This window comes from Embiotoca jacksoni, unplaced genomic scaffold (assembly GCF_022577435.1).
Source record: "Embiotoca jacksoni isolate LCO1_2020_lvr unplaced genomic scaffold, fEmbJac1.0.p SCAF_32, whole genome shotgun sequence".
NCBI lineage: Eukaryota > Metazoa > Chordata > Actinopteri > Embiotocidae > Embiotoca > Embiotoca jacksoni.
In genome coordinates, this window is record NW_027185384.1 from 296,427 (window position 1) to 311,321 (window position 14,895).

The window sequence follows — 14,895 nt, forward strand, 5'->3', positions numbered from 1 at the left end:
GGGGTTTTTCCACTGTGGGTGGTCGGTGACGCCGCGTCGCGCCGAGAACAGCTGCGACCACTCCAGCCCTGCTGGGTGTTTTTCCGCAGTAGTTTACCTGAACTGCTCAGTTAACTCCGCGGTGAACACGCATTTCTTCGCAATAAAAGATTCCCTTACGTCGAGTTCACATCGGCGGTGAGTTAACGGAGGAAAGGAAACAGTCCAATAAAGCCGGTACCTCCACACCGCAGAGGTTCGGGTTGAAGCTTCAGAGATTAAGACAGAGATGCTTCACAGTGATTTCTTTCTAGTCTACAGCACAGTTTAGGTGCTGAGGAGGTCGGTTTCCGAGCGGTGCCGGTCCACGCAGCCTTCACCTGAAATGGGGCCGCGGTCGTCACAGTTTAGTGCTGAAAGCAGACCAACCCGGGCCAGTGGAAAAAACCCTGTTTGATCTGGGTAAGGCCAACGTGGTTAAGGGGGAGTGTTTAGTGCTTGGTCAGTGCGCAGGTGCATGTAGGATGAGCGAACAACTCTGGTGCACACACACACACCAATGCCTCACCATGGGTTTTTTGGGCACTAGAGAAATGCCAGTTTTGCGCAAACCTTGACGCCACAATGCAGGACAGCCCGGCTCCGCCACAGGCATGAGGGGAGTAATACAATCACACTAAAGCCAACCAAAGACCAGAGCCCAGGATGAGAAGGATGCAGAGAGGGAGGGCAAGGGGGGGTTGAAACAAGAGAAAGAAAAAAAAAAAAAGCCAGAATAAGACAGAAGCAGCAGCAAAAGAAACACACTTTATGCGCAAGGACAGGTATTTTAAAGACCTAGTCACACCACACAATGCTTACTGTTGAACTAAAGGGGGAGAGGGACATTATTTTTCTCAGCTGGAATAAGTGACAGATCAATACATATTGGATCTGGTTAATGTTTTGCTCACTTATTAGACAGGAGACACTGTGGGGTGTGAGCGCTAGGCTTCAAATAAGGACTGGAAGCTCTTTGCAAGAAAAAGAAGCAGAAAACGGAAACGACATTCAGAAAGCGTTGGACCGGTGGCCACTGATCGCAGACAGTCAGTGTAACGAATAAAACTCCGAACAGAAAGGTGACCTCCTATTTGAGGTGCATTCACAGGTCTGCAGCTTTAACGGCTTTATTTTGGTTTTCCTAAATTTTCATTGCAAACGTTCCTCTCCTGCCACGACTAGTCTCTGGCCATTCAAACTATTTTAAAATCAGTCAAACGTGGAAGTAACGTCAGGTCATATTTTCAGCCAAGAGGAAGAAGCTTGATGAGAGAAGCAGACATGCCCTTGGAGAAATTTACCACCCTCACTGTAGTTCAATGCTTTGGCCTCGTTTGGCCAGCAGAGGGCAGCAGACTCAAAAGCGGGACTACACCACCACACAATCAATCCAGTCTACACACTATTACTCCCCTGATACCTGGACAGTCTTCTAGTGAAGATGGCGAACAGCATCCACTGCAACTAGTCTTAAGTCTCAAATCTCTCTGTGACGTCCATTAGCTCCACCTTAAAGAGCGAATCCCAACCAGGAAGAACTATTTGTGCGATGGCCTAGAATATGAACTGGAAAGTAATTCATGTAAACCCAAAGTCTCTTCAGTCGGCTGTGAAATTAGGTTTGTGTTCTAGGTTTGAGAGCGAGTAAATAAAAAAAATAAAAAGATTTAATTGATTTGTGTATGAAGCGCAAACACGTCTTGGTAGAAGAAAAGGACTCGTGTAACAGAGGAAGAGGGCAGTCGCTACTCGAAGCCGTCGGAGGGTAGAAGAGCGACATCGTGGCGGCGCCTGACCGCGGGAATGTTTTAAACGTCCGATGAGGGCGGGATGTCAGAGTCTAGTTCACCAGGTCACACCTTCTTTACTGGTGAAGTGGGTGTCGTCACCTGGTTAGTTGGGCTTGTTGGAGGCGAGACGGTGATGCTGGTGGAGCCGGGCGTCGTGTTGCTCACCGCTGTTGGCGGCTTGCTCTTGTCTGAAGGAGATAAAAAAATAAAATTTAAAAAAAAAAATTCAATCGAAATTCAATTCAATTTTTAAAAAAAGTGTGAGAATTAGAGAAGGTAAAAAAAAAAAAAAAAAAAAAAAAACGGCTTACAGATTGTGGTGACTAAATATATTTAGAATTCCCTGTAGAAAGCACACATGAATTGCAGAATGATAAAATCGGATGATGTTTCCAAGTCTAAATTTGCCTAAAACTAAGTGGGTGGTCGAACAGAAAATTCTTTGGCTTTAGATTCAGTGATCCCACACACACTACCTGCTTCAGTCTCCGACTCCGAATCCTCTTCCTCCTCTTCCTCGCTGGAGCAGCTCGACTCGTCCTTCTTCCCTTCCTCTTCCTCATCCACTTTCTCCGGTTCTAAGGTCTCGATGCGGGGAGCGCTCTTCTCCGGCTCCAGAAGAACCGTTTCTTTGCTGCAACGCACGAATTTGACACACAAAATAATAAAAAAAAAAAACTGCAGCACGAGGGTGGAAGGGGAGGATGGAAGACTGAATGTATGTAAAACTGAATGAAAGAAGATGAAAAATGTAATGGTTGAACCAAACTTAATTATGCTAAAACTGAGTCAGTAAAAGGTTTCCATTGATTGTTTTTAAACTATTTACCTCTTGAGTGGTTTCAGTGATTGGTTGTTGTCCCCCGTGGTTGTTGTTTCAATTAAAGGAGATTTCTTAACATCTTTCTTCTCGCCAATCAGCTGCAAGAAAAAAAAAAAAAAAAAAACAGCAAAGACAGAAAATCAGATTTCAGAATTTCCACGGAAACTTGCACAACATTTCTTAAAGAACTCGTCCAAGTTTCACAGGTTTCTTTGAAAGGTGCAAAATATATCTCACTCACCAGATTTTGCTTCTTTTGTAGTTCTTCTAAGTATCCCAGAACATCTTCGTCTGCTACGTCAAAAGGTGTCTGGCCCTGAGGGACAGAAACACGGTGAGAGTTCAGGATCGCACGGGACGTGAGGCGACAGGATTCCCGACGCTCCCGGTCACTCACCATTTTATTAATGAGGTCCATGTCACATAGATGCTCCACCAGTATCCTACATGCCTCCTCTTTGCCCCAGTGTGATGCTGCATGTAGAGGAGTCCAGCCGTCGTAGTCCTTAATATTTACATCATACCCCGCTTGGATTAAAAGCCTGCACAATGAGAGAGGGAGAGGAAACATAGTTTTGGTTTTGAATCAGCAGATTGTGCTTCTCGGATTTGATTCTGTAAACTGATCTTCGGAGGTGCTGCCAGGGTCCCGGGATTTCAGAAGTGCGTCAGTGTTGTAACCCCCCCAGCTCAGATTTGGGGAGAGTCCATCCCGCAAGATATAATCCCAAATATTTTAGTCATCCTTTCGCAAAGCGGGATGAGGCGGACACATTTCAACCAATAAATCTGGCACGATGGGGCGTGGGGGGAGGGGGGGGGGGGCGCCATTCAGATCCCCCCCTTCTCGTGTACGGCAGCGTTGCGCTCAACATCGGATATCTTAGAGCTATCTATGGCAGCGGAGTGCGCTGGCGAGCTTCCCGGAGCAGATGGACAGACAGACGCGGTTCCTATCCTCGAGCGCTGTGGCTGTATTAACAACCCACGGAGAGAATGTCGGAACAACGCGGGATGACGGGATGCAGAGGCCGAGATATGTCTGGTACTAGCAAAGAAAAAAAAAAACAAACAACTGATGCTAAGTGTCTATAAACAGCATGTATTTAAAGTAACACACAGGAGAGGATACGTGAAACAACAGGCTATAAATGTGTTACACATTCATTCCAACGTCTTTACCTTCAACAACAACAACAACAACAACAAAAAAACGTCTTACTTTAAAACCTCGACGTATCCTTTCGCAGCAGCTACGTGGAGAGCCGTTCCTCCAGATTTTGCGTGCCGGACATCTTGGATCTGGCCGCTGTTGTGCCACTGCCGGGCGTCCCTCAGCATGATCCGCTCCTCCTCTTTCCGGGCTGCCTCGATGTCCACCCCTGGTGAGACAAGAGAAAGGCCGCTACTGTAAAAGTGCCATCCAGGGATTGGCCTGCTACTCTAGGAGGTAGCTGTCACACTGAACCCAGAGACAGGGACAGGGACAGAGACAGAACGGGGACAACCAGACGGAGGGATGTGAATGTTTGGAGTACATTTCATGACATACGAGAGAAGAGAAAACATTTCAATTTGGAACAATGAGATAAATCTTTGCATATTTAAAACACTGCTGTGACAATGTGGACAGCCGTTCCCCAAAATCCACGCACCCCTGTACTTTGCTTAAACTCTTTGTTTTTAAAAGTTTTATAGAAGGAAAAAAAAACACAAAAAAAACCTAGTCAAACACTATTCTGGCACCATTTTCTTTTCTAAATACTAGGGTGTTGCCAAGCTCTTGTTCTGCCTTTGGGAGCAGTTTTGTGCCAATAATCTGTCAATTCAACAATAAAATAGAGGCTGCGAACACACAGAGCTCAGCCGGTTAAGTGGGTCAGTGTGTCTCAGCTATACGCTTTGCATGCGGGGCGGCGGGGGGGAAACAGGCCGGTATTGTCTTGTTGACACCTGGTTGGAACGCAAGACGGGCCGAAACGCAACGCTGCACAAATGGTTGACTCTTCAGCTGAGCGTTAACTGAGCCGAGCTACATAAACAATGATGCAAAAAAAATAAAAAATAATAATAATAAAATAAAAGTGCTCCGGGAAAGGAGCCAAAGCCTCAGCTGATCTTATTGGTTTTTGTCCCATGGATACATCGTCACTCATTTCCTGACACCCCAGAAAGCTTTAAGACGGCCGCGAGCTTTCAACCCGACGAAAGGACATCTGTGTCTGCGAGTCTGGTTGGAGAAAAAGAGCAGGAAGAGGGGAAGTCTTCCGTCGCCCAGAGGTTTTAGCATCAGCAAGCTGGAGAGGAGCAGAAGCGCGACAGAAGACGGTGAGACACTTTCTCGTTTGATTTCTACAAAAGAGGAAAAACAATCTATATACACGCAAACGCGCGCGCGCACACGCACACGCACACGCACACACACACACACACACAAAAGCTTAAACCGAACCAGGCGACAGTAACACTTGTCTGAGACTGGACATGTTGCTCATTAAGAGGATTAGTGAGCTGAAGTCTAAGAAAGTGAAACCAAGTGGGAAGAATGATGACTCAGCGTCTGACTGTATGTTTGACTGGAGTTCAAGTTTCATTTCAAACAGAGCAGCGTTTTTGGGGACAGACGGGGAAGGGACTATCGTCTCGCTGCGGCTGTCTGGTCAGTGAAGCAGCAGTAATGTCGACCAAAGTGTTAGTCACTTTTTTTGTATTATTATGTTCATGAGTCAGAAATCAAACCCTGCTTCAGCTAAATGAATAACTAGACGATATGTTTCAAGATTACAAGTGAGAAAGTGTCACTCAGACTGAAACACTGCATAATATTACAAAAGGAATTGTACTTTCTACTTCTCTTCTTAAAACACTTTTATCAGGGAGCCTTGGCTGAGTTTAGGAATCCACTTTTATTTCTTTATACCCAAACATTTGATTTGATTTCAGATTGTTGTCCTGTTTTAACCCAAATTTAGAAAAAGTGCTGTACAAATAAAGTGAATTATTATCATTACAATTTTTTTGGCATCACAGACTTGCTTGGTTTCCATCCAAATGTACAAAGAATACTAACTAGTAACAAATTTAAAGAACAAAAAGTGCCAATAAATGCCCTAATTCAAGCCAAATTCACCTCAACTTGACATGCAAGAGAAAGTGAGGTATGGGTACAGTGTGTTATAGTAGAAAAACCCAATCTTAACTTCATTAGGGCAATTCAGTTAATGAAGGGAACGGTGGGCTGGCCAGGTAGGGCAACATCCTCTGATCTCCTGGGAAGCAGCCTACACCGGGTCTATAAAAAGCAGGCAGCCTAATGGCCTCTAAGTAGGACTACAGAACAAGAGCTGGAAGAGTTGGCAGCAGTTCAAAGCTCGAGTTTTTACAAGAGAACAGCACATCTACCTGAGCATCGAGAAGATAAAAAACCCACTACACCAAAAAAGGACTCGTCCCCCTCTTCGCCTCACTAACGCTAGACCTTAAAGCATGTCTGATAAATATACGAAATATTAACAGAAATCTACCCTGAAGCGAGAACTAGAAACCTCAGAGGGAAGTGTACTTCCTGTTGTTTTTAGTTTTTTTTTTTTTATAAAAGTCAAAAGATAGGGGGACGCCAAAATGAACTGTTTTATTCTAAGCCTAAGAGAAAAAAAAATAAAAACGACTGTCCTCTCTCTGTAGCTTCCACGCTAACACATCCATTACAAGGACAGGCAGCAGCTTTAATGCAGCAAGCTGATGGGAGGAGACGAGGAAGGTGGCACACTGCGATCCAGTCACTTGACCCAGCCGGGTTCAAGGAGGGGATACGGAGGTTGGGGGGCGGAGGTGGTGGTGGTGGTGGAGGGAGGGGGGTGCGACACCGCGGTCGCTCACTAACAAATTTAACCCCCGTGACTGGTGTCTCTTGAAGAGGAGAAAATCACATTACAAACATACAGAAGCGTTACACAACAGCTCGTTGCATAAGGCTGCCTGCTACCTCTGGCATAAAGAACCGAGTTGTGGATTGTCTGCGGCCGCCCTCGGGATCATCGCAAATTCAGTGTTGGGAGTTGTTGTTTTTTTTCCTGGAAAGCAGATTTATAAAAGTCGATTTTAAATAAATACATAAAATGAGGATTCAACACGAATTATATATATATATAAAATCCACACGATGAAAATGCATTCGGGTGAAGCGCGGGAGCGTCGTGGATGAAGATCCACAGTTGGTGTTTTTAGCGCTGGTTAATGGTGGGCTTGGAGGGAGGCGGGCGGTGTGAGGACGCAGCAGGCAGTGCGTCTGTCAGGCATCGGCAAATCAGAGATGACAGCCGCCGCGATGCTTGAGGTTTGGGGTGAGTGCAAAAAAAAAAAAAATAAAATAAAATAAAATCTCACTACCATTACATAATACGGCCAAGGAGCAGAAGACGCAACCAGCACCGCGGGCGTAGCTGCTACTGGGTGCCGAATACTTTCAAACACCTGGAAGTTGTACGAAGAGTCAAGAGACTGACAGCGTAGAGACGGAGGTGTTTTTGTTTTCTGTTTTTTTTCCTCAAGATTGCAAGCGGTACTAGACAACGTACCACTTCAAAGTATTATATTAAAAACAACTCTTCTGGCTTTATAGACAAACATTAACGTTAAACATTTCCCGCTGCATGCAAACAAAAAGTTTGTAAAAAAAAAAAAAATTAAAAAAAATAAAAAGGCGAAGATGTGCCGCTTGCTTTAAAATGCATAACGTTGCCACGGAGAAAAAGGGGCAAGCCGGCCAGACTTTATGAGTGAATACGAGCTGAGGAGCACCCCCTCTGGCCCGGGGCCAGTTAACATGTCTGAGCATGGCTTTTCACCACAGGGGGAGGGCCCTTTTCGTCAAGAATGTCCCGGCCTAAAATAGAAAGACCCTGCGCTTCAGTTTTTTGTTTTTTTTTGAGTCGTCACATGAGAGCTCGCAACACAGCTGGATCACTTATTTATTTAATTTTTTTTCTGTATTACGTAAGTTCTCATCAAGCGTGAGAGTGGAAAACAGCAGGTGACCGACGCTCGATGAGAATTCAGATCCTGCCAGCTATGTTACCTTTCAGCAAGGCCTCGGGATCACCCGGGATCACCTGGGATCATCGGGATCACCCGGGATCACCCGGGATCACCCGGGATCACCCGGGACCGTTTCTAGACATCATATGATAAAGTTAGGACTCTTTCTTTCCTTTCATGTGAAGATAATTTACTGTCCCGGACCGTGCTGGATAAATCATCAACCCTCTTGAGACTCTGACACGCTACAGTATTATTATTATTATTATTATTATTTTTTAAAGAACATTTCTGAGTAGCGATCGAAGGGTGGTGAAGATGATGGACGAATGCTCAGCGTGTCGCGATGAAGACGTCCGTAATACTGCACCTTGTCGGTTGATCTCATTTTGCAGCAGCTCCTCCATCGCCTCCTCTTCGGCAATGTCCAGAGGCGTCTCACCCTCACTGTTCACAACTCCCACACTGGCCCCTTGGCTAATGAGATATCTGGAAAATAAAAACAAAACAAAATAAGTAGCAGCAGGAAGCGGCATCTAATAAAAAGGGAACGTCAAGTTGACTTCTGCACTTTAAAGTTTGACGCTTTTTGGCAGAGTGAAGAGGAAAGAAGACAAATGTCACGTCTTTTTATAGATGAGGAGGTCAGCAGATGTATACTGTTGCTTTTGGCTCAGTGCCAACATTGGTTGACACGACGCCACATCTGCATCTCCTGTATTTCGCATCAAACTTCGAAAAATCAACAACAGAGGGCTTCGAAACCAATCAGAAAGTCTAACTCGACGAGGCGAACGAGGTGTTTTTCGAGCGGGATTTGCGTTTCAGGAGCAACCAGGTGGGGTTTTCTTTGACATTTGCGGGGTGTTGCAGCGTGAATTTGTCCCCCGGGATCAGACTGTCAATACAGTGATGTTCTCAGGCGTCTTGAGGGGAAAAAATAAACCTCCAGCACAAACAACCTGAAATGTGGCACAACGGCTCTGTGGTTCAACCGTCAGATTAGAAATTTAACAAAACATTTATTTTTTGGTTGTTGTTTTTTTTTTTCCAATTCAGATCTTGATGTTCAGAAAACGATTTATTCTGAACTGAATGAATCGCAGATTTTGTCTGCGTAACCGTTCATTCAGACTCGTTATCTGAAGGCAGAATCAAACCGTAAAATCCCCTTAAAATAATATCGGACAACCAAAACACACATTCAACACAGCCTTTGTGGCTGCTTACGGATTTGAACCCTTTATCTACTCCCCCCCCCCCCCTCCCCCCGCCTCCCGGCAGTGATTCAAGACATTTTTACCCATTCAGCATCTTGAAGTTCAGCTGCTTCCAATTACAGCCGTGGTGAGACTCAGGCCCTTCTCATTAGACCGACACACCACTTGAAAAGCACTCGGTGCCTATGACTTCCTCCCAAATGGCAACGGACTGCAGTTACATTTCAAAGTTTTTGGTTTTTATATCTTTTTGATTGGACTTTCTATTCTGCCTATTTTAGCTTGGCTTCACTGGGTTTACACTCACACCCCCCCCCCCTCCCTCCCCTCTCCTCCCTCCTCACCCCCGCGGGCTTCGTGACCGACCCCTGCAATTACACGACTGCGGTGACAACGAGGGGCGCACAGAGACGGCCCTTCTCCGCAGCCCCCGTCGTTGTCAATAAGGATGCCGGGGTTGAAACGGGCCTGCCGAGAGAGCTCGCCGCCCACGGCGGGTCCTTTCCGAGCGTCCCTCGGTGACACGACGTCTCCATTAGTCGCCCAGATCGGGACAGCCAACTTGACCTTTTCGTGGCAAATGCGACAACAAAAAACTTGTTGTTTTCTGTAACTCGAACTCGGAGCCGACGCCGAGAGCCCGCTGAACGCAAGACTTCTCCGTCTGAAACTTGTGTGCACAATTTTTTTCCTTTTTTTTTTTTTTTTTATAAAATGGTTTTAATATATCACTTTCCAACATTTTTTCTTCTTCTTCTTCTTACAGCTGGTTGCACTTTTTAGTAAAATATCAATAATGAGGATAAATCTCTCGCCAGGTTCCTGTAATGTAACACAGAAGCTAAAGCAGGTCACAGCATACTCCCAATATGCTGAACAATGAGTACAACTGAGCTCCTTCAGCCCCCTTTTAGCTTGTTTAAATATCCTCTGATAACATCTCTGCGCTTCTGTTCTGTGCCCTACGAGCAGTCTTCTTATCTGAAAAAGACTAGGGGCAAGAAGAAAAAAGAAAAGAAAGAAAAAAAAAAAAAAAGCTGCATGCAACTCTAGAGCTTGATTCCAGATATAGTGGGTGACCCTGATCTCTCCATATTTGATTACATCACCGTAACAGTGTGTGTCGGCGCTATCAGATGGGCTGCCGCTCCTGGCTAATTGTGCTCGTGAGAAAAATGACGGCTCTTGACATTTTGATTCTGGCCCAAGCGAGCTAAAATGGCACCGTGGGCACTTTTTAAAAATACAAATAAATATGCCCCAATTGGCATACGTTGAGGATGACGTAGTCCAGGCCATTTGATTTATATAGCCCAATCACAAATCACAAGGGAGGGGGGGGGGCCTTGGACTCGGTTCAGATAAGGAAAACTCCCAAGAATTCCCGAGATGCTAGTCAAAGCATTGTTCATTTCACCGCAACAAAAAAAAGAAAAAGGTGAAACCGGTGAAAAGTGCTGCGAAGTGTTTACATACGCAACCTCGAAATGATCATAGACTAGATCTAAACACACACACACACACACACACACACACACACACACACACACAGCGTAGAAATACAGCTCGAGAGACAGAGGTCATGTACGAGTTTCCCAGAGGGCGACAGGGCAGCGGAGGCCTCAGCTGGAGCTCGGCCACGTCGGTCCTCATGTCACCGTGTGCTCCGCAGTCCAAATGAAACGGTACCTTATTAGCTGCACCTTCGTTTGGCAGCCTTACCGAGCCGACGGCTCGGACACGTTCACATAAACTGCACACCGAGAGGTTCAGAGAGCAGCGCGGCGGTTATGAAAATGTACAGAAACAAAACAGGATGCAAGAGTGACTTGGCAGAAATCGAACCCGATGAAACGGATACTGCTTGCGGCAACTTTCTTTTTTTTTTTTTTTCTTCTTCTTCTTTTTTTTTTTTAAAACAGGTGCTGACAACACTTACTCTGCTATGTCTAGGTATCCGCAGGAAGCTGCAGCGTGGAGGGGGATCCAGCCCTCGTTGTCAGGCTGGTTGATGCCGGCTCCATGCTCCACCAGGAAAGTCACCATGTCAGCATTGTCATCTATGCATGCCTGCAGGAGAGAGACAGACAGACAGAGAGAGAGAGAGAGAGAGAGAGACAGAGACAGAGAGAGAGAGAGAGCGAGCGAGAGAGAGAGAGAGAGAGAGAGAGAGAAGGGGGGAGTGAGGCTAAAGAGCAAGGATAGCAACCTGCCCAGTGTGTCTATGTGTTAATTCCTCGCCGTGCGTGCGAGCTTATGCGAGTGGGATGATCTGCGCTTCGGTTACAAACATCTTGCGCTTGATAGATTGCAACGTGGGTCCAGAATCGTTGGGGAATTTTGGCAGCCGGAGCGTTCCCTGAAATGCCTCCACAGAGCAGAGGCGCCCGAAATACCACACAGCATAGTACTGCTGATGGAGGCGCTGAGGTGCCGTGCGTGTGTGTGTATGTATATATATATATATATATATATATACATACACACACACACACATACACAAATATACACTCATACTTAATGCAGAAAGTAATGGAATTAAAATACTTCCACAGACTGCTTTTACCGAAAAGAAAATCTGCTTTTCACATTCATCAAATATTTGCCAGCGCAATGCGCGTTCCTCATATGCTGAACAGCTGATGAATCACGCCATTAAATCCACATCTGTGGTTGAACTAAAAGAAAGTGAAACCGCTTTGTTTGGCAACGCATTCAACGCAAGAGTTCGCCCTCCTAATTTAAATCAATACTGATCATTAGGCTCCTTACGTAACGGCAGGTCTCTTGCTTCTCTTAACAGGCAGGGAATTGGAGTTACCCGACGAGCATCTGAGGTACGACCACAAAGGTTTCACATTAAAAGACTTCAGTCGCCTCAAGTCAGGGTGACGCCGAAGACCGTCTGGGCCGGGCGATAGCGACAGCAGCACGCCGATCTGCGGAGGGAGGCTCATCTGATGGTATTTCGGCAAAAATAATTTCACTCTGCATACATTTAAAAAAAAAAAAAAAGAAGTACGGAAGATAATCTGCAGACCACCAGCCAAAATATCATGCACGTGCGAGAATGACCCGTATACGTCCTCAAATGTCAACCAGGAGCACGGACGAAGACCCCGAGTGCTCTGGGATTTATGCAGGACTGGTGCGGTTTATTGGTGGGGGATTATTATAAACAAGTAGAGCAGCAATAAACGATTCATCTTTACAAAAAGACCCAACAACTGGTCGATTAATCGAGAAGATAACCAACAAAACAAGCAATTATTAAAATAACCCTTAGTTGCAGCAGTGTAACTTTCTTTGGCGAGAACCACACACACACACACACACACGCACACGCACATGACACAATGAAAACACAAGTGATTCCCACAGAAACACAGAGCAGCTGCCAGTGGGAGGGCTCTAATTTAAGATCTTCTGACTCATGAGGTGGGAGATGCTGTTCGTTCACCTACATTATGAATGTGAATTTGCACCAGCTGTAGGAACACTTTGGTTAAATGTCATACAATTACTCGATGCCCGTTCGTTAGTCGAGTGTCCACTCAAAAAGTCCCTTTTTTTTTGTAAGCTGCATTTCATTCTTATCAGAAAGGGTCAATTATGTTAACAGGCCCGACAAGTCTATTCTACACCGAGTATTTTTTTCCATGCGTTACGCAAGCGATAAATTGGTGCTTATAGTGCTTCTGCACTTTGTATTTGTTCTTTGATGCGACCAGGAGGCGATCTGACGTGTCCGTCCTGGGTGGCCGAGGTGTTAGGGACAACAGCCATGTAGCTGGAACGTTGCCTCTGGTCAAATCCAGATGTGGACATTTGTCAAATGCCATCACCAGTCTCTCTCTCTCTCTTTCTTCTCCACTGTCCCCAAAAATACTTTTTTTTTTGCTTGTTTTTTTTCATAAAGAAGTCTGTTTTTAGCAACATGCTGCCAAGAACTTGCACCACCGTGAAATATCTCCTGTGAACACAAGTCTAGCAGGACGTGCTTACTGTTGGGCAATACTTCTAACCACTGAGCCAGGCAAAAAAAAAAGAAAAAAGAAATCGTTATCGTGCATTTTGAAGAAGTAACATAAACCTTCGTCCAGAAAAGTTACGACCGCTCAAATTTTACATTTGTTGTTTACCGCATGTTTGGATGTGGGAAAAAAAAAAAAAAAAAAAAAAAGTACATGAATACATTTCTATTCTAATTATTAAAACTTGCACGTAATTCATACACAGTCAGGCAATAGTGGCTTTACTGCCCCACAACGCCGAGTTGTCACCATCCAAAAGAGGGAGCGAGAAGAAACGCAGCACAAGAGAGGCTGCAGCGCACTTTTCATTCAGCACACACCGAGGCCCCGAGGTTAAGAAGCTGTCTCGCGTCAAAGACGCATAACAAAGTTACCTGCAAAGCACTGATCATAAATCAACTCAAGTGGGGAAAAAAAAAAAAAAAAAGACCATCTTTCTTTTCCACTGTATTTGCAGCTGTCCTGAACAAAATACTCAACAGTAAAAAAAAAAAATAAAAAGGGAATATCTGTGGAATCGCACTTTCAATGACAGCCAGCGCAGTAAATCATCTAAAAGAGAAACGCTTTGAAATTCAAAATAATTACAACATATTAAAAACAAACTTTGACCTCTCCCCCCATCCCTCCCCAGTCCCTCCAACCCATAATTGAACACTGTGCCTGGACTGTTTCGCTCTCTCTCTCCTGGGGTTGCTATGACAACAAAAGCGTCGGCAAGGGAAACAGATACACATGAACACACAGCGGCCTCACGTTCGGGGCACACGACTATCTGGCTGGAATCCTTGTCCAAATTTGGGCCGTTTACAGCGCCAGAGCTGGAGAGTGCCTGCAAAAGCCTCACCGAGCTTATCTGACAGTGTGTGTGCGCGTGTGTGTGCGATGTGGTTTCGTTGTATGTGGGTGCTCAGTGCACTTTAATGTTTTTTTTTTTTTTATAAAGGTGGAGATGGACTTTAACAATCTGACGTGTGCAGCTCTAATCGCTAAAAATGTGACTTTTATGGGTTTGTTAGTTTGTTGCCGTCATGCGTAAACGATGTGACCGTCCTGTTCCCACAACACATGGCAGCTCGTGGTCCCCTTTCAAGTTCACCAGTATGTCGTGTTAACAAAAAGGTGGACACGTGGTTTACAGCAATAAAAAAAAAAAAAATCAAGCATTAGGACACTCAGGACTTTTAACAGGATGAATCCTGTCACTCGCGTTCGTTCGAGTGCAACTAACAAAGCTTCTGTATAACTCTATTTATCATCATCATCATCATGTAGAAAGCACATTATCTCGGGTTCCTATTTTTGTTTCTTTTTTTTTTTACAGGCAATCGCCGTCTTTGGTAGCATGCATGTCCTCCAGAGACTCATCCGCAAAGCAATCTGCTGCCTTGTGGGATTTGAAATAAAGACAAGTGGCCCCTTACGGACAGCTGAGTGAGTGTGGCCGAGTGCCAACCAAGGAAGTAAATGAAAGCCAGCTGTCTGATTGGCTGTCCAGTTTAGTGAATCAAAGATTTTACCCTTCAGTAGAATCTCAAAAATGTTTCGCCACCGTTTTCCTCATTCACAGACGATGACACAAATGCAAAGCACAGAAAACCCACATATTTAAAAAAAAATGTTCTTACCAGCAAATAAAAAAAACAACAACATCTAGATAGATTTCAAATGGAAGTAAATTATTAGGTTATTTTCTTTTAGCAAACTAATACTGCATCTTCCAGTTACTGCCTTGCTATTTCCCCTCACGTTGCTGCAGTGTATACGAGCCTTGGCTGTCAGACGGCCATCAGCTGTGGTTTGAGTTTTATCTTCAAACGAAAGATTTTTGTTTTACATTGGTTTGGTGCGTCACGAACCTTTCGCAAGTCATGCAAGTCAGCATTTTTTGTGATGGCTGTTAAAAAAAAATAAACCAACTTCCTGCTTCTAATCTGAAAACCCTCCTTCGTACCCTCATCTAAATCCTC

The 14,895-nt window shown here is 44.9% G+C and overlaps 1 protein-coding gene across 8 annotated transcripts in view; it reads right to left on the reverse strand.

Annotated features, from left to right (window-relative positions):
- ppp1r12a (protein phosphatase 1, regulatory subunit 12A) overlaps window positions 1–14,895 on the reverse strand; it is a 49,376-nt gene that overhangs the window by 19,311 nt on the left and 15,170 nt on the right. For all 8 annotated transcript variants that reach the window (XM_069164727.1, XM_069164723.1, XM_069164720.1 and 5 more), the window contains exons 2-9: window positions 10,831–10,961; window positions 8,042–8,160; window positions 3,857–4,016; window positions 3,032–3,176; window positions 2,876–2,950; window positions 2,641–2,732; window positions 2,288–2,445; window positions 1,911–1,999 (exon numbers count right to left, since the gene is read on the reverse strand). In XM_069164727.1, the coding sequence (XP_069020828.1) occupies window positions 1,911–1,999; window positions 2,288–2,445; window positions 2,641–2,732; window positions 2,876–2,950; window positions 3,032–3,176; window positions 3,857–4,016; window positions 8,042–8,160; window positions 10,831–10,961 (969 nt within the window). The remainder of the gene's footprint in view (window positions 1–1,910; window positions 2,000–2,287; window positions 2,446–2,640; window positions 2,733–2,875; window positions 2,951–3,031; window positions 3,177–3,856; window positions 4,017–8,041; window positions 8,161–10,830; window positions 10,962–14,895) is intronic.